General features: G+C 37.4%; 2 protein-coding genes across 2 annotated transcripts in view; one reads left to right on the top strand and one right to left on the bottom strand.

Annotated features, from left to right (window-relative positions):
- The window catches only part of LOC148736903 (uncharacterized), a 334,451-nt gene that overhangs the window by 100,963 nt on the left and 206,599 nt on the right, over positions 1–26,889 (top strand). The window lies entirely within an intron of this gene.
- LOC111319923 (uncharacterized) lies at positions 13,575–25,720 on the bottom strand. The gene is made up of 19 exons (XM_088747702.1): positions 25,397–25,720; positions 23,261–24,178; positions 22,196–22,536; positions 22,047–22,106; positions 21,098–21,305; positions 20,484–20,591; positions 19,841–19,928; positions 18,779–18,869; positions 18,637–18,686; positions 18,187–18,316; positions 17,978–18,081; positions 17,275–17,377; positions 17,035–17,185; positions 16,874–16,955; positions 16,698–16,764; positions 16,456–16,544; positions 16,039–16,159; positions 15,140–15,181; positions 13,575–15,020 (listed from the first exon to the last, which is right to left on the bottom strand). The coding sequence occupies exons 1-19, from the start codon at positions 25,452–25,454 to the stop codon at positions 14,868–14,870; spliced, it is 2,964 nt and encodes a 987-aa protein (XP_088603828.1). The 5' UTR covers positions 25,455–25,720; the 3' UTR covers positions 13,575–14,867.

Genomic DNA, 26,889 nt, shown 5'->3' with positions numbered 1-26,889 from the left:
GTCTAAGAAAGTTTAATAAAATACGTTTCGGTCCGAGACTTTCATCAGTTGTAATACAATGACTTAAAAATTACTTAAATAGCTTCATATAGGGCGTGATGACACATATAAACAAACACAGTTATTACTACGCGAAAAATTATCACAATAAAAAGAAATGGAAAAATTGTCGAATCCACTGAAAATGTTGAGGAACCAGCGCTGACTTGAAGGCTTGAATAAGCGCCAGGAATTTCACTCCAAAAAAAAGATTAAACTATAATTAATGCGGAGAATTTTTTCAAATTGGGCGGGCATCAAAGGTCCCAGTCTCAGCGTTGATTGGAAATTTTAGTACAATTCTCGCCTTTCTAACTTCATCTGCTTCGGCATAGAAGAATTCTATCCATACATCAACCTTAATCTCCTAAACAAAGCACTCAACTTCGCATCTGAATTTGACAACATCACCGCCGACGAAAGGAACATTATTATTCATGCCAAAAGCTCGATTTTAATCCACAAGTCTTGAACCAGTTTGTTATAATCATATATATATATATATATATATATATATGTTTATCTATTTACTTTTGACAAGGATCGGCCGCTCCTTTACAGGGGTCTAGTACGATAAATTATGCATCATCAGTATGCCCGGAAATATATCCTCTTTTTGTGCCATTTTGCAGGTGTCTCTAGGGTAGAGCAAAGAATGACGCCGTGCTCCCATAATTGAGCTGTGTAACATAAATGTCTAGAAATATGCTATCTCTAAATACCAAGTATATTTCTGCATATCGTCTATTTTATCCCTGAGTATCAAAAATATTTTTGACGAACAGCTTGAATTAACCACTGTTGTTTATTGGACTGAATTCATAAGAAAAATAAATCATTGTAGCTACTTAGGACCAAAATAAAAGTTGAAAATGCAATAGAAAAACTACATTGAACCATTTTAAAAGAAGACTAGAGATATAGTTGTTTAGCTACTAGAATCGTTGAATTATGAGAGGTTTTGAAAAGCTGACTTCTCGTTGGTAAAGTACTACACCGGTTTCGTAGAGGTCATGGTTTCGAATCCCGCACAGGCTTGGTAATTTTTTTTTCAGGCCCTACTGCCTAAGTAGTGTTTATAACTGCGAAGATCGTTCTCGTAGTAATTTCTTTAACCGCAGTTCACATATATGATTTTCATATGTTCACAAACGCTAACTACTATTCACTGGTTATCCCAGAGTTCTCATGTCATTTCAAGTGAAAAAATGGGCTTAAACTATACCATCACCATTTGCGTATTTGCGCAAAAACTTTACATATTTTATGAAAGACTCCTGAGTTAAATTAGACTAAAAGGTTGGAGCTTAGGAATACATTGCTAAATTAGCTCCTTGAAGCATATCCCTTAAAATCATTTGTATTGGCTTCCTAATGGAAGTCGCCTTTGTCAACTGTGATGAAGGGCAAACTTGTTTAATTAACACCATTCTAGTTCTAGCGCTCTCAGGTGGTTTCACTCATCCGGGTATACTTATGATATATATTAAAGAATATAAATCTTTTGAAAACAACTTTCGCACTCACTCAGGACAGTTGTTGATAACACGAGAATTCCCCATAAATGGAAGCTTCTGGTCATCATCATTTTGTTTTCCACTGTATGCGTTGAGCAACTGTCAACTGAACCAAAGAGAGCCTTTAGTCAAATTTACTGTCGTTGAAGATCTTTCAAAATGTTCTTTCCCGGTATGAAAGGCTTGTGAGAATTATCTTTTCACAACTTTTCGAAAGATTAGTTGGAGCCAGCTGCTTTGAGTGTAGGCATATGCGGCAATTTGACCATTATGCAAATCGTTAACATCAGATCCTTCCGGTTAAAATGTACTCGCATTTCTCCTTTTAACACCCGTTTGACGTTTAGGGAAAACAAACATGATCAAAATGAAATTATCTTTCCGAGAAAGCGTTTCAGCATAACTTTTAGAACTCTCTCCATAGGGTTGCAAGCGACGTGTAATGACAGAGCAGAAAGTTGTTTTAATCGTTTTTTTTTTTCTAAATGATGTAGCCTCAGGGTAGAGATATTAAGTTTCGTTAGTAGTCATGCTAACAAAAATTCATCAATGATCGTTGCCACCCTTTGTTTATTTAGCCAGTTTACAAAGATTTAAGTCTTTTCAGAGCGTAAGCATAACAGAAGTCACTTCGCAATAATAATAACTCCAATGAAAACGGGTGTAGCAATGAAGATTTTTTCTCTTTATTAATATTAGCACATATACCGGCTTAGTGGTGCAAAGCCACAGACTGTGCCTGTTTTTTTTTTTTTTTCATACTCCACAAATTTTTCTAAATGATACACATTAATTTTTTCGTCAATATAAAATTGGGCATAGTAAGTCAAAAAACTCTGTTTGATTTGATCGTCTAAAACTAACGAGCTAATGCTTTCCTTTACCAGTAATGAGCGGGTTTCTTATCTTCACTTGAACACGCACATGCATGATAGTTCACATGACATATGTTGATATATGTTTTCGTAATTGACCACTTGTTTCATTACCGTTGGTGTTTCTAAAACTTTCCGAGAAAATTCCGAAAACAAGGCGTAAACATAAACTTCAAATAATAACGGTGCAGTTAGAGCATTTTTGTGAAAAAATGGTTGCCATCGTGAGAACAAAGAGCTCTATTGATGTTCCTATCGCTGTTTCGCACGAAAGTGTATTTTTGCTTTCTTAAAATAGACATTTACTTCACAAAAACCTTCGAAACACCGATATATTTTTGGTTCTTTGTTTTCCGTTCACTTCTTACTCATAATTGAATACGGTTTTGCGTAAACGCTGCAATTCAGACTACGTCTTCTACTGTAGCGAATATTAACGCATAATATCGAAATACTCATAGGAAAATAAAAACACTATCTGTTGCCAAGTTGAATCTAGTTGAACCAACCGCAACCTCTTAGCAAAATTGCTATAGCATTTGATTCGCCACAAATTTACTTTGCCAGTATCCCTGAAGAAGGCTTCGTTGATTGTTATCTTTTGGAAATCTTTCACAGGTCACACAGAAAGTGTTGTTTTGAGCTAGAAACAGCTGTTTATTGCAATTGCAAGCATTTTATGCGGGAAATTGATTGTCATGCGAACTACTGAAGTCAGCTGTCTCCGCGAAAATAAGACGCAGTATGCCTTTTGTAGCCGTTTAAGATCTAAGTAAAACAAATAAAACTGGTACGAAACTGTTCCAGAACAGATTTTCCAACTCTTTTAACATAATGCAGTAAAAAAATGCTGCAATGCAGACTACGTCTTCTACTGTAGCGAATATTAACGCATAATATCGAAATACTCATAGGAAAATAAAAACACTATCTGTTGCCAAGTTGAATCTAGTTGAACCAACCGCAACCTCTTAGCAAAATTGCTATAGCATTTGATTCGCCACAAATGAAATGAAATGCCGAAAATCTACCGAACCACTACCGCTACCGACAGACGACATCATGGACTTGCTAAACATTTGCCTAACGTCTACTTACTTTCAGTACAACGGTAAACACTACAAACAGTTACACGGCACTGCCATGGGGTCTCCAGTTTCTGTTGTTATAGCAGAAATTGTGATGCAGAACATCGAGGAACGCGCCCTTTCGACTTGCCGACAAACGATACCGCTTTGGTTACGTTACGTTGACGACACATTCACCGCCGTTCGACACGACGAAATTGACGCATTCCACAACCACCTTAACGAACAAAACACTGACATACAGTTTACCAGAGAAGTCGAAGAAAATGGCAAACTTCCTTTTCTAGACTGCCTGGTAAGCCACAACGACAACTCATTACGAACGACAGTTTACAGGAAACCGACACACACCGACAGATTACTAGACGAGTCATCCTACAACCCTACATCACACAAAGCCACAACTATCAGAACTCTAACACGACGCGCACAACTAGTATGTGACTCGACAGACAGCTTATCCGACGAGAACAAATACCTTCACCGTGTTTTTACGAAGAACAACTACAACAACGACTTCATCCGACGAAACACTCACCGACCCACTACCACTACCGAAACAAACGACACCGCAACCCCTACGACTACAGCAACCATACCGTACATAAAAGGTATGTCTGAAAACATCTCGCGCATCTTACTACCCTTCAATATCCGCGTCGCCCACAAACCCATCACCACACTACGTCAGTTACTAACCAACGTTAAAGACAAAGACGAACCGAGGAACAGACAGGGAACGATTTATAAGATCAATTGTTCCGACTGCCAAGCCTCCTACATCGGTGAGACTGGCAGAAACCTCACAACAAGACTGACTGAACACAGACGGGCGACGAGGAAAGGTGATGTCAGCAATCACATTGCTGAACACCATCGACTTACCAACCACAACATTGACTGGGACTCTGCGCAATGCCTAACCTACAGCACTGACTATTTTCAACGACTGACTCTGGAAAGGTGGTTTACTAACTTAGAACAGACTCCCCTAAACAGATGTCAACAACTACCCGCCCCATACAAACGACTCATTCACGACATAAACATCACAAACGACCGAAAAAAGAACAACCCAGCTTTACCGACAGACCGAAACAGACCAATCACGAACGACTTACGTCACTTGAGTCTTACAGCCAATAACATCACGGCAAAACCAACCGATCATTTCACACGAACTGGAATAAGAACATTCTACTGACAACAATCACTCACTTGACTCTGATGATGACTTCCGCACAGGTTGTCGAAACGTCAGTCACTGCCACCGACAACAGTCCTTCTCAGGACTACACTCACCCGGACGATCAGACTACACCTTCACATCTTTTAACATAATAACGTGGGATGCGTGATGACAAAGCGAAAACTATATTTTCTTCTTGATGATGTAGCCCGGGGCTAAAAGTAAAGATCTAAGTATTAATTACTGACTAGCATTCTTTGTTTATTTAGCCAGTTAACAGTGAATTCATTTTTAGGGCCCAAATGCGTTGCCTCGAGAGAATTACGCCATTAGACTAAAATGCTTGTAACAGATCTATCTGAGATTACTTTTTCCGTTTCATGAATTGACACACTTTAGGTGGTGTAGAGAAACATAACGCGACCGATTGTTTCACGCACAAGGGCTTTCGATTATACACATAGCTTTATGTCGTTGTCGTGAATAGTGGGGATAAGAGTTTAAGATATGTTATTTGATCAGCAGTTTTTTTTTATAAAAACTACTCGAAATTTTATTCTCCTTCAGTTGTTATTTTCATAGCAATAATTTATCGCTACGTTCACAATGACGTGGCACCATTGCTATACTTTGTGGATATGAATCATGCATATTATGGTGACAGTGGTAATCTGTTATGCTAAAACACGCACATGGTAGTTCAAAATAGTTTTCTGATTGGCTGTTTCCTTCAAAATTACAGGTTAATAACTATTAGCTAATAGAAAATGTTTCCGTATTAAGAAAACCTGTTTCAGACCCCAAGGTTTTTTGAAAATTTTAAAGTCAATATTCTGAAAAAAAAGAGAGAAAGATGATCTTAGAATAATGACGGTGCAGTAAGCACATCTTGACTGAATAAAAGTCCCATCGGGAATTCTTAGAGCTTCATCAATGTTTCCTGTCAAGCAAACTCAAATAAGTTCAAATGATTTCGGGGCAAAAATATCGGAAATGCTTCAAAGCCTTGCTCACCTTGCATTTGTATAATGGTTAGGCGCACTGCTTCAACTGGCCAGAGGGTGTGTTATTTCGAAACTTTGCTATTTTGAGAAATAGAAGTATTTTTTCCGTGTTTTCATGGCCTTATCGAAATGCAATGACGGCAGACGAACCCGTGTTGCAGTTCTCACAGATTTTGAGAAGTCTCCCTGGCAACCTTCCCCTCAGTTGAAATTATTCCTGACAAATACACGCGAGTCTACAACAATACAAACATGTTTACATACTCACACTTAACCAGGCCTATCGATCTTGAATGAAAAAAAAAATGGGTTTTGGACAGCCATGAACAGCCAAGCTGAATGGCATGGACTAAAACTCGAAAGAGCAAAACGAAAAGAAACAAGCGAAACCACCGAAGCGACCAAACGGGAGCATCGAAATAAGCGGACCAAAAGACAAAAACAAACTATGGGGAAGACCAAACAATATACAAAACACAGTCAATAATTAAATGAATACGCAAGGGTGTCAGGCGTCAACCGTCATATTCGTCTCCTTTCGTTTATGGTCAACTCTTGATCTACGTCGCAAGGCAATTAAATTATCTCTTGACTGCCATCGGATTGGCGTGTGGGGTAATGGGAACCCTAAAAATATTATTTGAATATATCAAAAAAGTTGAAATGGTAAATTGCCCACCGTTACGATTATAAAAGCTGAAGTTTCGAGTGTTAGCCCTTCGTCATTCGCCTCGTCATTACCCCCACCGACGCAGCCCCAAACAGTTTCTTTAGAAACTATCAGCCTTTACCTAAAAAAAATTAGTTCATTAAAAATCACGAACGTGGATCGATGCTGTCAATGAATACTTTTATCTGTTTCTTCCTCTCCTTTCCATATATGCTTTGGTACTTGATATGGCTAGCGTTCCGTCCCGGAAACTACATAGAAGTGTCAAATAGTAGTTTCAACTACTCGCATGGTGGAAAAAACAATAAAGTTTCGTGAGACAGCCGTAACGTTTGACGGCCATAAAATGCGAGAGAATATTTGATGTGAAATCTCAATTTTCTGCGACATTTCAACCTCTACGTGTGTCGATCGTTGTAGTGGTTTTGTTTTGGTCATAAAGGTCGTTTCGTTTTGATTGTTTCGTCTTGGTCTTTAAGGTCCTTTCGTTGTGGTCGTTTCGCTTTTTCCGTTTTGGTCGTTTCGCTTGTTTCGATTCGGTCGCTTACCAGTTAAATTGGTGGAATCGGGCAGCTTTATACCTGTAACCTTTGCGTATGACTTTTACAATAAATACTTCGACTTAATTTATTAAATACCTTTTTGCTTTTCTTTACGATATGATGAACGATAAAAGCGAAAATGAACCGAAATATTTCAAAGATTACTGTCTCATACCCTAATAAGACAACTGTGATTTTATTCATATTACTGACTGGAGAATATTTAAAAATTAGTACATACTAAAACAGTGGATAGCGTTGAGGGCGCGCTCTGATTGGCTAGTCAAACTCCGAATATCCTTTGCTATTTACCTCCGAGCAACTCGGGAAAAAATGGCGTGGCGGTTTGCGTCCGTGTCAAGCGAAGAAATCACTCAAAATGACGAAGCAGTCCCTGAAAACACAGAGAAAGCGACTAAATTTAGTTTGGCCGTGTTTAAAGATAATGGTAACCGGGATTTTATCGATATAAACCAATGAAAAAGGTTTTGTTTACAAATGCAAATTAACCTTGCTTAACCTCACTTGTTCACTTGAAAACCAAAGTTAAATGGTATTTTTCACAGAATGGTTTCAAATACAGAAAGAGTTTGCAACACCATTTGAAGAAAAGTCGCCACCAGAGCTAAACAAATGTCTTTAGAAATTTTATCTGTCAGCGAAAAAACGAAACGGCAGGTTTTACAACAAAAATTCACTTACCGCGATCCGAGCCGCGTTGGATCTTTACGCGCGGGAAAATGTTGGAATCGTTGCTGGAATGTATGAACTGAAATCAGTTTTTGGTGGAGTATATTATCTCACTGTTTTAGTATATACTAAAACAACTATTCATCTCAGTGTCGGTGGTTAGCGGTGAATATTTACCTCGCCGCTTCGCGGCTCGGTAAATATCCACCACTAACCACCTCCACTTCTGTGAATAGTTGTTAATTAGTATATACTAAAACAGTGGATAGCGTTGAGGGCGCGCTCTGATTGGCTAGTTAAACTCCGAATATCCTTTGCTATTTACCTCCGAACAACTCGAGAAAAAGTGGCGTGCCGGTTTGCATCCGTGACAAGCGAAGAAATCACTCAAATAACAACGAAGCAGTCCCTGAAAACACAGAGAAAGCGACTAAATTCGGTTTGGCTGTGTTTAAAGGTAACGGTAACCGGGACTTTACTAATAAAAACCAATGAAAAAGGTTTTGTTTACAAATGCAAATTAATCTTGCGTAACCTCACTTGTTTACTTGAAAATCAAAGTTGAATGGTATTTTTTACAGAATGGTTTCAAATACAGAAAGAGTTTGCAACACCATTTGAAGAAATGTCGCCACCAGAGCTAAACAAAATGTCTTCAGAAATTTTATCTGTCAGCAAAAAAGGGAGACGGCAGTTTTCACGACAAAAAATCACTTACCGCAATCCGAGCCGCGTTGGATCGTTACGCGCGGGAAAATGTTGAAATGTTGGAATCGTATGAATTAAAATCAATTTTTGGTGGTGTATATTATCTCACTGTTTTAGTATATACTAAAACAACTATTCACCTCAGTGTCGGTGGTTAGCGGTGGATATTTACCTCGCCGCTTCGCGGCTCGGTAAATATCCATCACTAACCACCTCCACTTCGGTGAATAGTTCTTTAATTATTCCACGAGCGCGCGTTGGATATGAGATGATAGATAACCAACGAGGCGCGTAGCGCCGAGTTGGCTATAATCATCTCATATCCAACCAGCGCGAGTGGAATAATTGTTTTATTAAAAACGTTGAATTAAATTATTAAATTTTATTAAATTTTTAGTTCCCTTTTAATTTTAAGCTGACACGTACGCTTACGATATTTGTAGATTATGGTATATTGGCTGATATACCACAATGGCTAAGCTAATAAAAAGTCTTGAATTGCATTATCCAATGATTTAGTTTTTAATAATTAATGTTATTTGGAAGCAACTCAGTATAACAAATGCATGATATGATATTTACTAACATCTTACTATATTGTAGTTTCTCTTGAAGGGCAATCATATCTATCCCACGAATTGAACTAACCATTATGTAGCGGACTGACTACCCTTAAATGTAACAATGAATCATAACAACCGGCCTCCAAAATATTTCATTAGGATGAACTCACCCACTTTCTTGAAGAATTGTGCACGTTGTTGACACAAACGATGGGCTAAAATTAAAGTACTTGTTTTCCATCTAAAGAAGCTGCCTGCATCTATTTTAGTGCTTAGACAACGTTAACGGCTTATGACTCTAGAAAGTAGGTCTAAAATAGGTTAGACACGTTGACACAAATATCAATAATACCCTTTTTTAAAGAGTTTGTATATCGTTAACACCTTTTATAGGTTAGCGGTACTCAGTCTCCAACAAGAGAAGCTATTAGCATCTAGTTGAGAACTTAGACAACGCTAAAGGCGGATGACTCTAGAAAGCTGGCTTAATATGGATTAGACTATCTGACGCAATTGTCAGGAACAACTGCCACTCTACAAACATTTACTCCAATTTTCAACCTGTCCTAATCCCGTTTCCTAAGTTGAGTGTTTTTTCAGTTCATATTAATGATAAGGCCCCAGTTCAACTGCCCTCGCATCTCCAACATCACTCAGATTAACCTGTGAGCTCTTCTTTGTAGATTTTCCTTTGTTAACAGATGGAAAAACAGTGTTGACTTTTCTGTTGAACCGCTCTTTAATCTGCAGATAGAAACAAATTAAACAAAAGAAAGCATCCCAACACACACGCACAACCGCATATATATTCAAGTTTTCAAATCTCATTACTCACATGTTTTCTTTCTATATCATGACTTACCTGGCTGTTTCGCACACAGTGAAGTGAAAAAATCAGGAAACCCTTAAATGAGGAAAAATTTTCCAGCTTAATCTCTTCTTTTCTTAATATACGATTGAATTTAGGCAAGTGAAAGGTGTTGGTTTTTTTTTCTGTTTCAAATATCTCAGAGCTAGTGCAATGACGTAAATAGATTCTTTAATTATGAGTTGAAGTTGAAGTTCATTTATTTGTTTAAGCAGGTTGATTAATTGGCAGCTGTGATAGCTGATGTGGACCTATTGTCCTAACCCACCCATCCCACCCCAGGGGAAGACATCCATCACACAGTAATCTCGTGTGTGGGAAATTAACGTCTCCTGCGCCAAACCCGCAGGAGAAGGGACCTCCATTTATTCGTCCCTATCCGAGAGGACTAGAATATCTAACCATTTCTTGATGTTATAGAAAGGTAGCAAATTCTTCTCAATTATTTTAAGACCTTGAGTGTTGGTCCGGTCGGGGCTCGAACCCTCGACCTCCCGCACTATAGTCCAGCTCTCTATCCTTTGAGCTAACCGGGACGCGGTTAGAGTGGAGCAGAAACTATGTTTATGTTCTTTTTGTTTTATACTCTTCTGTATTACTTACAATTACTGGAGCTACATTATCAACTTACATCATGAAAAGACATTATCCATATACGTAGTCTAGACACTCCATATAGATAAATTTATTCATGAAAGAAGAGGATTAAACACTTACCTGAGTAGAATTGAGGATGTTAAAAATGTAAGCGAAAGCTTTGTGTGACGGCGATAAAAGACCAAATAGCCACGTGACACCCAGCAAGGGAATCATCACAGCGCATGCTCTTATGCCAAGTCTAAAGTACGGCAGAAATTTAAGACATGGTATTTGTTAAAAGTTTATTAACTGCATCTCTTCCTCAAAGTATTTCTGGTCATCAGAAATAATCATACAACAACAAACATATGAAACATATGTATGAACTGCGGTTATGAAACGTATATGTGCACGATCCTTCGCAGTAAAGCACTATTTGAGCAATAGTGAAAATCAGACCTGAAAAAAATTTCAGGCCTGTACGGGATTCGAACCACTGACCTCTGCGATACTAGTGCAGCGCTCTACCAATTGAGCTAACAAGCCAACTGGGAGCAGGCCATCAAATTAATTCGACATAAACCCGTAGATGATAAATAAAACAACAACAAACATATGAAACATATGTATAAACTGCGGTTATGAAACGTATATGTGCACGATCCTTCGCAGTAAAGCACTATTTGAGCAATAGTGAAAATCAGACCTGAAAAAAATTTCAGGCCTGTACGGGATTCGAACCACTGACCTCTGCGATACTAGTGCAGCGCTCTACCAATTGAGCTAACAAGCCAACTGGGAGCAGGCCATCAAATTAATTCGACATAAACCCGTACATGATAAATCAAACAACAACAAACATATGAAACATATCTATGAACTGCGGTTATGAAACGTATATGTGCACGATCCTTCGCAGTAAAGCACTATTTGAGCAATAGTTCAATTGGTAGAGCGCTGCACTAGTATCGCAGAGGTCAGTGGTTCGAATCCCGTACAGGCCTGAAATTTCTTTCAGGTCTGATTTTCACTATTGCTCAAATAGTGCTTTACTGCGAAGGATCGTGCACATATAAGAAATAATCATGTTTTACTAATATTAACTAACAAATGAGTGAGACAAATATTATTAAAAGGATGATTTAAAAATTTGATAAAATTCTAATAAAAATCTCAGGCAGAAACTGTCTTTCTTTTTATCATAATTTTGAAGATCTATCTCACCGTATTTGCTGGATTTGCTTATCTCCTTCTTGCTGCATTCTGGTCATCTCCCTTACGACTGGAATGAGTATCAAAATGTTGACCTTAGAGAGGAAGGATATAAATATAATTTTGTATTGAAGTATATCTGTTGGGCACATCAAATGTTAAACTAAAATCCCAAAGAATAATGTCAAAAGAAAGTGATCCAAGCGTTAAACTAAAATCCCAAATAGTAATGTCAAAAGAAAGTGATGTAAATCAGAGACTTACAAATTCAATCGTACTCACAAATGTGACAAATATCCAAATCAAACTGTTAGCTGAGGACATCCAACAGCTACAAAAACAAATGGGAAAAAGTGTTCTGATCTTGTAACCATCCACTGATTTCTTGTTAGTAGTCGCTGCTGTCCATCACGACAACCGCACGACCTTTATCTGCTGGTAGGATGGTAACTGATGTATCCTTTGATAATTGTTTTAAGGTTTCGAGTTCATCTTTTGTCATGTTGCGATGACGCGAGTGTTTGCTGTTTTTCAGGATCGAAGTACTCTTGGCTCGAATTAAATTTGCTGACTCAAGTGGTAGATGTTTACAAGGCCCTTGGCAATCCCAAGTGACCTTTCTGCGGCTCTTTTTAAAGTACTCATTTGTTTTCGCAGCCATGTTATTGCTGAAGAAGGTTATAGTATTTTAACCGAAACGTCCTCACTCCAATTTTTTAGTAAGTGACAACAAATTTTTTTTTACTCGAAACATTCATCGTTTTGTTCATTTAGTTCCATATGAGGAGCTCTCTGTGCCTTAGAGAATTTCTTCCGAGCTCAGACTTAGGTCTGGGTGTAAACATCTGATTTATAGCTTGTAGATATTTACCAGAGACTTTTTTTTAAAACAGTTCACCAGGATAAAAAGACAAGGAATCAAAATAAACCTCATGCATGAATACAAGGACAGACTTCTTGTAAAAATAAGAAATGGAGGGCAAGTGAGAATTCAAAAGACATTTAACAACAGAAATAAACAGATCAAGGTTGAAAAGAATTCTCGCTGCTTTTGGATGTATCGATTCCAAAGAGGAAAAAACATCTCTTGCAAAGTATTTACAGGTAGGTACTTCATTGGTTTTATTGCTTTAACCTTTTGCACGAAAGAAACTCTCACTTGAGAAACATGTTCAGACTATTAAATGCAATATGGTCCAATAAAAGGAGATTCCTAATTTGCAATGCTTCAGTTTTGATTGGATGTATTGTGAGTTTAATATTTTTGCTCCAATTTAGTAATTGTCAACCATAATGTTAAGTGCGGCAAAAAGAAGGCATCTACACTCTCACCAAAAAAAGATAGGGTAGTGTCATCAGCATAAAAATAGACATCTCCAATATGAATATGAACTTGAGTATTACCGATGAAGCAATGAGAGATTGCATGCATTTTAGAAAGAGAAATGAAACCGTGACGCATTACTCAGAAAAGGCCGTTATCAGTTTTGTTTTCCAATTGAAGGTGGTTCGTGTATTGCTAGTGTAAGTATCGAATCGATTTTGACGTATCTCTGGCTCTGCGACAAATTGCGGAATTCAGATATTACAAATTAACTTGAGTGCTATATTGGTGATGATGTACTGGGCGCTCTTCGATTTATCGTTGTGACGACATAACGCCAGGACGAAATTTACCATTCATTTTCTTTCATTTACCATCGATCTATCGATCATAAAAATGAGGCAGCGCGTTGTAGTTGCCGGAGGGACTTTTCTGGTAATGCATCTAAGCAAATATAGTAATGCAATTCTACCATAGAATTCTACAAATCAGGGATTATCTTCTCAATATTTTTAGATAACGAGTTCTATGTGAAACTTTTAATGGTTTTGACCATCGACCGTTAAAGGGTCAGAAAACTGAAGACGAGATAAACATGAGGAGAGGTTGGGAAGGGAAAGTGTGGGTCAATACGCGTGAGGACAGCTAAATGCAAAACCAGGCGTGCGGAACATATAACTCAGCAATACGTAACGTGGCAACAATGCACGTGATACACGGTTATCATTTAATGATATATCTGAACACAATTGAAAGGGTTTTTAGAGTACAGTCGCATATAATGCTGTCTCTGAGATTAGAGTCGAAGCACTCTTCGTGAGAAGGGAGACAGGAAAGTGAAGTCGAAGATGAAGAATATCGCGGTGCGTTAGGTTTTGATTTCTAAATTGTTGACCACCGATCGAACACTCCATGAGGACGATCTGCGACGTATTCATCAAAATGCTTTTTAGAAGACAGCAATATACGTGGCATCAGCAAGAGCGAAAAACCTACACGGCGAGTGCACCGAGCAACCGTCACACGCATTCAGCCCAGGGTGCATTGTGCACTATTCGCGTGAAACTCGAAGTGGTTTCCAGAACCTTCTTTGGAAAACGATAAGAAGAAGATAAAAAAAGATCATATTACCTAATAAGACAATTGTTTTGTGCCAAACCTATTGAAAAGTACGTTTGAAACATTTTGATAGTTATCTCCAAAAAGTGTGGAGATTCACTTTAAATGTTCAATTATATTCATTCATTTTCTTTTTTTTTTAATTGAAGTCTTTCCTACAGCTGCTATTACTACAATAACAACAAACTGTCTAACAGGAGGCCCTAAGTTTACTTAGTACTTAATGGATCAAATACTGAGCCATCGCGTGTAAGAAGAGCAAATATTTGGCATTCAAGATTTTAAAAGAAAGAACTAAAAAATTAAAATTAATAATGTTAATGATTTAAAACTCAAAAGACTGGTAGAGATAAACAAAATACTGTTTAAAGACAAGCAAGTCCCAAAATGCACGAGACGAGGGCACACCACGTCTAGAGTAGCCTTGAGCCCTTTGGAAATAAGTCATTGAAATAACAATGAAGCCCTTACCGCTAAGAGAAGGGGTGACAACTGGCCTCTGATTAGATATTAACAATGAATGAACCATTTCTTTCGATTGGTTTGGATATGAACAATGAATGAACCGTTTCCTTGGATTGGTTTAGCGAGAGTCTCCATGTTACTTTATATCAATGATTAAAGATAGAACTAAGTGTTTCTGCGTTTGATCAATTTTTGAAAAACCTCAAGGATTACTGACTTTGAAAAGCTGGCTTACATTGGTATAGACTCTTCATAAGTAGTTAATTGCCATCCATGACTGTCACACTGCAAAGGAATTACTCCGACAACCAAAGAACCGAGCAAAACGACTTGACTTTGCCGACAGATTAAAACTGACGATCGCATTAAACATTCGACGGCTAGTCTCAGCCTGTTAAGCTCGGTTATTTGAATATTATTTCAGTTCAAACTCGGAGCAAGACTGTAACTCAGCTGCCCCCACATCGCCAACAAAACTTGGATTGATTTGTGAGCCCTTCGTTATGGAGTTTCCAGTATAAAAAGATGGAAAAACAGTGTTCAGCTTTCTTTTAAATCGCTCTTGAATCTGTTGATGACAAGCGAAAAAAATGTCAATTGTGTAATATTGATATCTTCAAGGTAGTAACTTTTATTTATTTAACTCTATTTATTCGAAAAATCTATATCTTTGAAACTTCATCTCACCTGGCTGTTTCGCACGCAGTGTAGAGCAAAAATCAGGAGCCCCTGAAGCAGAAAAATGGTCTAAAAACTCATGGAGGTTCTTCTTTACAATGTATGAAGAGTTGAGAGTGATGTTAATTTAAAGCTTAAACACAACTTAAAATTATACTGCATTTACAACGGCAAAACATTTTTTAGTAAAACTAGGTTAAGCTTAAAAAGAAATTAGCAAAGGAGAATTAAAAAACTGGGTTTTTTTAACAGTTTTCATAGTAATTACAATTGGTTAATCTGAACGTTGACAAATGTTTTGTCAAGCCTCCTCGAGAAAAAACAAAACAAAACAAAAAATCCAACCTGGTCTAATAATTTGAAAACCACTCACCGTAAATATCATGAATCCGCCGAGAGTTGCACAATATCAATTTAGTAATTCATTTTCTTTTTTCCTAAAGGACCTTTTTGATAAACCTTTTCCCAAATGTTATATAAAAAAAGTTCTATTGCACTTTTTTTTTAGTAATATCGTGAAGTTTAAAGTACGCCTAGACAACCGTTGTTCTCGCCCCCCCCCCCCCCACCGTAAAGTGATGGAAGATTGTGCATATTTGGTAACTTCTTGCGGATTCTCGATATTGACGGTCAGTGGCCCCTAAGCTTTGGTGTAGATGTGGTAGTAGTATTAAAACGTTTATCAATTACAACAAATGGCATAGAAATGGCAGGAGATTCTGTATCATAAATGATTATACAGAGTAATTACTGATTTCTTATTTCTTATTTATGTTATTTTTCCTTTTTTAGGACCGATTCGATCTTGCCATAATTAAAATGTCAGACCATGACAACTGAGGGATTTGTAAATCTGTTCTTTCTAGCCTGATTATTTCAATTTCATACATCACAAAGTTAGCGCTAACCTGTATCGAGTTGAGGATGGTAAAAATGTAGGTGAAAACTTTGTGCAATGGTGACAGAAAGCCAAACAGCCACGTGACACCCAGCAGAGGAATCATCACCACGCCCGCTTTAACGCCAAGTCTAAAAGATGAGAACAATTCTAACACGGTATGAGAGTTAGCCTTTTCTTTATCTTCTTCACATTTATTTATCAATTTTAGATAAGCCACAGATTCCGTATAATAAGGAAGTAAGCGAGTATCATGGAGGAAGGTAATACAAAGCAATTAAGGCTGGCTCCAGGGAAAACAGTGGATTTTGCTTCTCCACGATCCCCAATGATCCCAGAGGAGGAGCTGGAAAACTCAATGGGAAGTCTCAGTTAAGTTTGGAAAACTTTTTTTTTTTTTTTTGGTGTGTGACATTTCAAAACATACCTTATTTGCTTCCCGTAGTTGTCTTCCGCTAATGGTTCTACAAGTGTAGTAATCTCCCTTATGACTCGCACAAGTATCAAAATGTTGAGCTGAAAAAAAAAAAATGCGTTAAAATTTTGTATTGGAAAATGGAAGTCGATCAAAATAAACATAATAGTCAATTTTTTCACGAGTGTGAGACAAAGATTTCCGAATATGCGAATCAAAAACATTCATACGACATGAATTTTTCATAAACTTACTGATTCGATAAACGCCACAAATGTCACAAAAATCCAGATCAGCTTATTAGTCGAAGACAACCAGCAACTTGAGAAAAGGAAAGAAAAAAAGGAAGCAAAGAAAACTTCCATCTGATGAAACGGTACCTCAGTTCAAACCATCTGCAATCCCTAGCAGAAGCTAATGAATTTCTTACTATTTCTCACTGGTGTAGCTTTCGAGTCCATCTTTTCCAGAAGCGATGCCCAGTGAAATGCCCACCATGAAGATAGGAAGGCCTTTAATTAGAGAGAAAGAATAATGCAGTGTATGTCGGGGAATCATAAACCAAATAAGGCGATAAATATTCATAAATACCCCATGACATGACGTGATACATGTGCATCTTGGTGTTGATATTGTACACCTTTACAACAAACAGGTAGAGATAAATCCCCTCGACCAGCATCCAGCAGAAAGCGGCCATCAGGAAATACTGCATAAGAGCTGCCGCTGTGATACAGGCAGCCTAAATAAAGAGAGAAAGAACACAGAAGTACATTCTCCGGCTGTCAAAAAAGACAATTTCGTCAGTGAATGTGGGAACATGCAACTTACCATATTTTCTGTGGCGTTTATCCCGGCCAGAAAGATCATTTGTCCAGCTCCGAGGGACGCAGAAAGGCTTAAACGTATTTGTGACAGAGGTTGACGAACATCCCTGACAAAGGAACAAAAATTAAGAAAAAAAACAACAAAGAGGAGAACAAGGCAAATCAGTGATACTGATCAAAAGCAAACTTGAAGTCAAGGGGAAAAAACCAACATACAATAAACACAAAATGTACGAACAAATGAATTACATATTCAACATTCCCAATGTACGTATTTGGTTGCAAAGAAGTTGGAAGGAACGCTATTGCTATTTCCTAGTTACGTTTATTGTTTTAAATGTCCGTTATAAATTAAAGGAATTGAAAGTAGATGAGCTATATTGTCACTGATAATGTGTGGTACTCGTCCCTCATCAAATTTTTTATAGATCGGCTACCCGAGCTTAGATCCCTTGTTCTTTTTTGCATCCATAAAAATGTAAAAAAAAGACCTCGGCCAATATCCTGCCATCTTAGGCTCTTGCTTGGTCAGTAACGCACATATATTTTACGGAATTAAGTCACTTATTAAACCAATCCAATAACCACCAAGTTTTTTCAAATCACAGCTGCAAATAGTGATTTTTTAAATCATGTTTTGCACGTTTTGGCCTGCCTTATTGAATCAGCTTCAAAGTCATAACTGATTGTCTGGTAACGGTGCTTACGTGAGGAAAGAATACAGGATGATTGTCAAAAGCATCCCGATGATGGAAAGGCTTAATCCTACGTAAGTGATTGTCTCCAGAATAGTTCCGTCCTTCTTGGTGAGCTGTATTAGAAATTAGAGACAAAAAATAAAGAGTTAATCAATTGACCAAACGGATGAACTACTTGTAAGTACACTCGAAAATACAGACATAATTTTAAAAAATACCTTTGTGTCACCATTGTCAAAGTCAACTAAGACAGCAAAGTAAGTCAAATGATTGCATCTACAAACTGTTTCCGCTGAGTTGCTCTTCGCTGAATCTACATGACAACCCTCGCCAGTGAACCCGTCTGGACTTAAAAAAAAAAGTTAATGAATATGACAAATGGAAAAAAAATATGTGAAGAAAGGGATTGGAATTTCAAACAAGCAGAGTGTTTAAAGGCCTATTTGAAGGAGGGCTTGGTTTTTTTTAGGTACACATTTGGACCATCAAGATACCCTCACCTTATTCTTCATAGGTAAAATATATGATAAACATTAATTTCAGGTACAAAATATCTCTAGAAGTGACGGACAAACAGAAAAAAAAAAGTCCATGGTATTAATTTAATTTTGGACGTTGAAGAAGAACTTTAATTTAAAATTAAATCACTCAATGTATATGCATTTTACCTCTTGCTATAGCCGCTCCAAAACACGCAACGCTTCTCTGCCTCCACGACCTGAAAATAGATTTTATTTCATCTGAATCAAGTCAACACAACATAAAAAAAAGGACTGAGGTTATCTCTCAGTGCTCTAAAATACTAATTACCTCCAGGCTTCTGAACTTCAAGACGACATCCTGTTGTAGTTTTTCCGGCTTAGGATCCATATCTGCGGTCATTATCCTGGTGTTCACAAACCTGTATGGAACATTTTGCTAAAAATAATCAATGCTAAGCTTATTAAGTATAAACTCTAAAAATAAAAAAAATTGAGTTTTTTTTTTTTAAAATAGGATTGTGTAGGCCTTTACGGACAACTAACGGTGTTTGATTAACTGAGTTACAAGCCTTCGAGTTACCGTGGATATCCAAAAGTACTGGACTGTATCATACAGCAGATAATAGGCTAAAAAAGAGGCTTTTTTAGATATTTCTCTTGGTTCCTAAGAAAATCTATTTTGAAGTTGTACAATAGGTAATATCTCGCTGAGAAGTCGCAGGAAAATGTTCGTAAAGGCCTCACACCCTTTTCCGCAATAACATCTGACAAATATTCAATCCAAGTTTTATCAAAAACATAACCTATTTAACAATCCGTGACTGTGCTCTGTTCTGCTATAAAGCACGCGGAAGCGGCTAGAGCACAAAAGAAGTGTAGGGAGAAACACAAGACGTAGTCGAGTGCAAATTGAGATCCTGAACAAAAGTCCGCGCAAAACGTAACCCCTGCTAACGACCCTATCCCAGATCCGGCATTTCATCTTTCAATATTTGGTACCAGCTATCCTAAACTGGCACTCCTTACGCCGTAGGTCGCTTTTTTGTTTAAGATGCAGTATATTTTCCTGCTACAAATGTAACAAAGATGATTTCTCTAACCAAAGAGCAAAAAAAAAGTTTTGCCCATTTTGACGAGATATTGCTAAAAGTAACCTTAAATCAAGCATCCCATATTCGTTATTAAAGGGAAGTGCCTTTATAAAATGTTTGTCTCCACTGTGAAAAGTTAATAGTAAGAAAAATAATTTATTTCTAGTGCAATTGTCCTAAATTTAAGAAAAAAAGCTTTATTATGATCGGCTGAATTCTCTGCATCATGGAACATATTAACTCAAAGCAGACATGCTAAACTTGCACCAGTTCTCAAAAATCTCACGCATTAAGCTGACCTTGTATTGTCAGTTTCATTCCCAACAGATTGATGTCTCAGCAGTAGTTCGTGAAGATCCTTGTACACACACCCTACGATCACTGACCCTGAAAAGGAAACAGAATACAAAAAGATATGTGAAAATGAAATACATCGGTATATGCCACAAAGCGAGCTCTTAATCTTGAGAGGTAATTTATGTTTAATGAAACTCGAGTTCGTTCGGGAATCTTGACCAAGATATTTTCGAAAATTAAAACAGACTGTAAATGTTCGACTCTCCTACATTAATGCTTAACTAACCAAGCAAACCAATTGTTACTTTTACACTGGATATTGCATCATATGTCATATAATTAATTGACCCCAACACTCTGCTAGCAATTATTATCTTAGCTACCTATTTTGCTATTGTTATTTTTCTGCTTGATTTGGACATCATAAAAATACCAGAGCAGTTTGCGCGTTTCCTGTTCTTTCGTCCTAAATATTTATCCAAATGCAAACTAATACCAGAAGAATATCAATTTTCACCATTACTACCAAAAACAATTTTACCACCTATTGAGGGAAAACGTAAAACTACTATATCAATAAATCAGAAATCGAGAGCAAAATGATACTCCATGAGACAGACCGATAAACAGATGGTTAATACAAACCATTCTTGGCAAAATTTGCAGAAGATATATTGATGCTTGCTTGCCATCCTTCCTCCTTGAGAAAGAAGTCACTTGTATTTTGGCGGTAGCCTAATTGAATACCCACAGCTGCCGGAAGGAGCAGAAGATAAGTGACACAGTGATAACTTATGTGTAGGGGCGCGTTTTCTAAGAATTTAATAAAGATTTCAAGGTATATACTTAGACAGAATCGAATTAAGATTACCCATATGTAATTGGGTTTCATAAGATGCAGCAGAATATAACTGTTCTACAGATATCCTTAATTACTATACACCACTCAAGTAAAAAGTGGTTTTAACGGCCGCCAACTGGCTTTTTCGGAAGTGAATAGCAAGTGCTATTCACCCTTGAGCAAAAGAAGAGACCAAACTGCGCGTCCAGAGTTTGATTTCCGACCATTTTTTCGTTATCTGCGCGGAATGTACTGGAAGATTGACTCCCCTTAGAGTCGGTGAATAGTGACAGATATTGACCGCCACTTTGGAAAATAAAATTTGTTATGAATAAAAACAGCGAAAAATCATTAAGATGCAAAATATCCAAGTAACAAAAAAGCACAAATGTGAAATGAATCTCGGGCTCTAACTCACCCATTTTTTGGTCAGTCATCTTTTTGGAAGGTCTTGCCTCACTCAAGTGGTACTTGCTGTACTTAAGAACAAATTTCTCGAAGGCGACTGCCACCCGAAAGATGGTTTCCGTTCTTCTCTTTATTTCTTCCTTACAAAGTTGGCCTATGATAGGTTTTGTTATATTCTGACACAGATCGGCGAAGTTTCCAAACAAAATCATTGACTCCTGTAATTAGATAAATATTTATCATTTATCATACATTAACTTCAAGTTTTTCAATATCTGATAATGTTGTAAACTCAATGAAAATTGAATTTCTGCAGGAGGGTCGAATAAGGTAAACAGCCCTTAATAAGCAGCATTTCACGTTGGACTTGTTTTGTATAAACAGTGATGCAAATTTGAGTTCAGATTTCAGATCTCTCGCGAAAAAAAGAAAAAACAATAACAACAACAAAGAAAAACAGAACAACAAAGACCAAAAAAGCTACAAAGACAAATTCACGAGCAAGGACAAAAAAAAAGAAAAAGCCGACAACAACAACACGGGGAAAAACATTAACAAACAAGAAAAATAAATAAAAGAAAGACAGAGCCTGGCAGACATTAACTTCTATGTTTCTATTTGTTTGTTCGTTTCCTTTTTTTTTTTCCTTCCTTTTCTCGTTTTAGTATGCTATTTAACGTGGAAGAAGAAACATCGATGTCTTTTGCCTGCTTAGGACGCAGCATTCCTAGCTAATTAATAAAGTGTATCTTGAGAAAAAAAATCGTTGTTTTGTCGAAAGAAACTCGAAAACTGTTTAAGTTTCAGATATCCTGACATTGCGGAGAGTAAGAGGTATTCACCAGATTCTTATAATTCTCTCAAACTCCTACGCGCTCACATTAAGATGGTCACTTTCATGATAATGTGCACGCTATCTAGTTAAATGATTAATATATTAAATGTATGGTGATAGATACCTTGAGGGAACTTTCTCTGCTAATGTCTATTCCGTACAGTTTAGAAACATATTCATTTCCCTTAGGTAAAAAGGACAACAACGTTAACATACGCCATAGATTATGGAAATAATAAAAGCAAAAAAGATAAATTAAATTACGATACCTACCAGACTCTCGATTGTTACCAGCGGCAATGATGGACTTGTGCAAGTTAGAGATGACGATGACAATGACGATGAAGACGACGAGGACGAAAACGACGATGATGACAGGGATAGTGATGTTGATGATGATAATGACGAAGATGACGATAAAGCTGGTAACGACAATGAAATCGAAGGTAAGGATGGTGACAAAGAGGAGGATGATGATACTGACAATGACGATGGAGACGAAGATGACGACGATGACAGTGGTGTTGACGATATTAACGACAAAAACGATGATGGTAATGATGACGATGACGATGACGATGACGACAATGACCAAAATGTTAATGGAAATAAATGAGATCATGATAATGACGTTGATGTTGGATTTTTTGGTGACAATGATGATAATGATGATGATGACGATGATGACGGTGACCGTGGTGATAATGATGACGACAATGGGGAGGACGACGAAGACGATGATGATGATAACGATAATGAGAAAGTCGATGACAATGATAGTAACGATGATGGTAAGAGAAATGAGAATGGTGATGGCGACCCATACGATGATTGCAAGTGAGCTGTATGTTAAAGCAAATTCTCATTATCGAAATGCAATCTAAAATGATATCAGAAAGCTCTCATGGAATATAAAAAACTTGGGAATTTACTATCAATGTTAGCGCTGGGCTTCACGTTCGCCCTCTGGGTCCCCTGCGGAGGCGCTTGACCTTCGGGTGTGCGCGTGAGTGGCCTTCGAGAAAAGACCACGAGGGCCACCGAGTTTTTAACTGAATTCAAGCTGAATTCAAGCTGAATTCAAGCTGAATTCGATCTGAATTCGATAGTTTAGTGCTGAATTTTGAGTTCACCTCACGGTGCATCGTGTAAGAGTAAACGGTTAACTTTACGGTTCGTCTTTACTCGTATTTCTAAACGGTAAACTTTACGCTTAGACTTAACTCGCATTTACAATCAAGATATCTCATTTTCATATAGGGGGCACTTACAAACACTTACTCAAGGTATGTTTATCGTTGAAATGGCACTCATTAAAAGTCTGGTAAGTTACTTTACCTTGTGTAGATGATGGTTGAGTGTTAATGACCTCAGTTGTTGTAGTTGAAGCAGTTACAATAACCTTTGGCGTAGATAAAGTCCTGTAATTGAAAACTGAGATGCACTTCTGCTCAGCCAGTGAATTGACTGGCTGGATTTCTGTCCTGTTACAGGAGCCAGTGTCGCACTTTTGGTTACACTCATTTGTGGTGCAAAACATATTGCATCCATCCACTCCCCAGTTGCACTTCTGATCACATTCTTTCCCGCAGCATTCCAGATTACATATTTTAGCATCGCAACGTTGCAAACATTTACCGCTACTCACGTAGCATTGTGCATCGCATATATCTATTCTTCCGTTGCATTTCTGTTCGGGTATATCCTGTATTGCACTTCCTGTAATGTGACATTCCTTAGCGTCACACGTCTGTTTACATTTACTAGCAATACAATGCATGTTGCATTCTTTCACTCCACCATTGCATTTCTGATCACACTCTTTCCCGCTGCATTCTAGATTGCATCTTTCAGCGTCGCAGTGCTGCTTACAATTACCGTTGCCCACGTAGCATTGTGCATGGCATCTTGCTACAACTCCGTTGCATTTCTGTTCTAGTGTATCATTCATTGATGCACTTACTGTCATGAGGCATACCTCAGCATAGCATGTCTGTTTACATTTACTCCCGTTGGAATACATAATGCATTCTTTTACGTCGTTCTTACACTTTTGATCACACTCTTTACTGTTGCACTCTAGGTTACAGCTCTCAGCGTCGCAATCTTGGTCGCAATTCTTTCCGTAACAGTCAAGAGAACAGTTATAGTTGCCTTTATGGCACAGTTGGTCACACTTTTCTTCCTCCTTAAAACATTCCCGTGAACATGGGATTTCGCTGGAGTTGCAGATATCTTGGTCGAGTCTGGCATATCCTGGAAAAATAATATTTGAGAAAAAAAATAACAAACAAAGAAAAACGATGATAAAGATAATCAGTGTCGCCATCCTTTGTAAGTTTTTTTTTTCTTTCTTTTAAAGAGATACGACATTAAATCACCGTGGCTATGCTGTCTAAATTTCAAGAAATGTGTTGGCTGAAAGTCATTAATCATTAATTGACACCAGAGCCCTGAAATGGGATTCACAGGTACGCTTCAAAAGTGATGTTGCTGGGGTCGTTACAAATTTACCAGAACAAATGAAAATCAGAAAGAACAGCATACAGCTTTCAATTAAAAGTTTTCACTTATTTCGACTTATTTGCCATGTATTAATGGAAACATCAGCGTCTGATGGTACACGATTTTTTAATCAAGTCTGTAGACCTAAGGCTCAGAATGAATAATTTTTTCCTCCACATTTGGTCATTTACATAGCGCTCATATCCTTTTGCTGAAGGCGATTGTTTGTGACATCAGTAGCAACGAAATCTTTACAAACCCGACGACAAAACATTGTCTTTGAAATACTGTTCTCATTGATACCAATGGCAGAAAGAAAGTATCTACAATGTTCATGAAGCACTCCCTGGTTTGACTACAGTGTATCCTTCTCTGATTTACTGGAGAGGCACATTTTTTTTCTGTTTAACAGTGTCAATTGTTCAACTGTCAATTGCGCAACGACAGGAGTTTGATAAATCAACAAAGCGATAAAAGCTGAGAATTCAGATAAAAGAAAAAAAGAAGAACATTCCGTCTTTTCGCAGAGTCCTCAGTTTATGAGGTTTTTTGAAATGTAGTTTAGATACGTTTTCCAGTACACATGCGTCTATTTTGATCATTCCACAGAATCCATATCTTTGTTCTAATTCAACAGGCTTGAAATAAATCTTTATTTACATGGCTGCGTAAGACTCTTACCTTGAAAATCTACTTAAGTTGAATTGGGCTTATAGCTAACTTGAGTTATCTATACTGAGCTCAGTAATAATAATAGACCGGTTTCTCAAATTATATCCTCGTAATACAGGAAGATGAGAACTTCAAAGGTTTTATTTCTCTTCCCGTCCTTATTTCCATCCAAAAGCCGTCGTGAGGGCAAAATCTTCGAGTCCCGTTAGGGAACTCTGATGAAGTTATTCTTTTCGGAGTATGCTTGTGGTACTAAATGAACTAAATTTATGTTCATAAAAGAGCTTTGGTACTCACCCAACAAAGTTATTGATACTAGAACAGTTCCCCATATCTTACATGCTTTCGTAAACATCTCTCTTCCCGTGTAGCTTAAGTTTGTGTCAGCATTAAGTTCAACCAATTCTGTTTTTGTTTTTCCCAATTTTATAAGCTGAACATTAGTATAACGCTCCCTCTCACAGTATCAGTTCGGTAGGAATTAATTTTTTTTTTAAATCTTCTACTTAGATCGGTCTCCTGCTGAAAGGATAAGCTGTCCGCATGTGTTGTTTTGAGTCAAAATCAGCCTTCTTTTGCTAACTCATTATGCAGGGAATTGAATATAATGCAAATTTTTGACATCTTATCTTCGGTTAAATTCCCTTTTAAGAAGCCCCTGCACCTGTTTCAAGCAAATCTGATAAATAATCAATCAATATCAAGAGATACTTTTTCATTACGTTCCTCACTAATCTTACAAAATAATAAAATGAAATAAAAATTTATCATAAAGTCAAGCTCAAGATAGTAAATTTTTGGTATCAATTACAACAGGAACTGCAAATGTCACTCTTGCTGTCAACTATTCACTGTGAGTCTGTTGTTTACACAGCTATTTAAGCAACAGTGTCGGTCTTTTTAGAGCAATAACATAACACGAGCTGACACGGAAAAATATGAATATACTTAAATCAAATTTCTAATTTTCAAATGATCCTCACAGCTCAAATAACTGCACTGGCTTATCTTTCTCTGCCATTTTGACCCTGGTCTTCTCTAGAAGTATTTGGATATCATTTCCATCATTTTCTCTGGATGCATCACTCTGGAATTCCAAGGTATGCCGAGCAGAACCCTTGAGCAATGCCACTACGACCTTTAACACAAAATGGGTTAGCCATCAAAACTATCTCAAGGTCATTTCACTCTAAAACCCACCCATTCGTTTTTGCCAAATTTTACTGGCTAGTTTCGTCATGTAATGCAAAATGAAAATGGCGGTTTTCACACAATAACCTCCGTCGACGTCGGTATTTGTCTTCAGATTAGTCTCTCGAAAAGTAAATAGACCAGCGGAAAAGAGCAGACCCTAAGAGTTTTCACCTTTCTATATGGAAGATGAAAAAATGGTCTTTTAGTACTCAGCGATAGTAACCTTAAAAAGCTGGTTTCAAACGCTGTTCAGAACCATAAAGAAGGTCACAGAACTATTTTATCGATGCCAAATATGAAAATTATTAGGATGCATGTTAATGTCCACATTTGCTCTCTAAGCTTTGCTTTTTGGCCAATTGTTTCTTTTTCGGACGATCTCTTAGCAGCGGAAATCATCAGCTGACATGCCAGGCGCCTGACATTGTTTATTTACTGGGATGACTAGATAGACTAGGTATTAAAACAAAAGAAAAGAAGAAGATAACGGAACAAAATTAATAAAAAAACAAACAAACAAAAAAAGCAAAAAAGCAGAAAAAGCAAAAAAAAAATAAAAAAAGAAATAGCAGTCACAGAGAGGGTCTGATTGGACT

This window comes from Stylophora pistillata, chromosome 2 (assembly GCF_964205215.1).
Source record: "Stylophora pistillata chromosome 2, jaStyPist1.2, whole genome shotgun sequence".
Lineage (NCBI taxonomy): Eukaryota > Metazoa > Cnidaria > Anthozoa > Scleractinia > Pocilloporidae > Stylophora > Stylophora pistillata.
Note: the sequence above shows the minus strand (reverse complement) of the source record. Positions and strands in the feature narration are given on the sequence as shown.

Excerpts from the sequence above, each read along its gene's own strand:
- LOC111319923 (XM_088747702.1), bottom strand. The coding sequence starts at position 25,454 with ATGTTTACGAAAGCATGTAAGATATGGGGAACTGTTCTAGTATCAATA. Across the intron at positions 15,182-16,038 it reads CCATCCTCAACTCGATACAG|GGGCTCCTGATTTTTGCTCT; the intron begins GTTAGCGCTAAC and ends TTTCTGCTTCAG. Across the intron at positions 15,021-15,139 it reads ACTGCGTGCGAAACAGCCAG|ATTCAAGAGCGATTTAAAAG; the intron begins GTGAGATGAAGT and ends TGTCATCAACAG.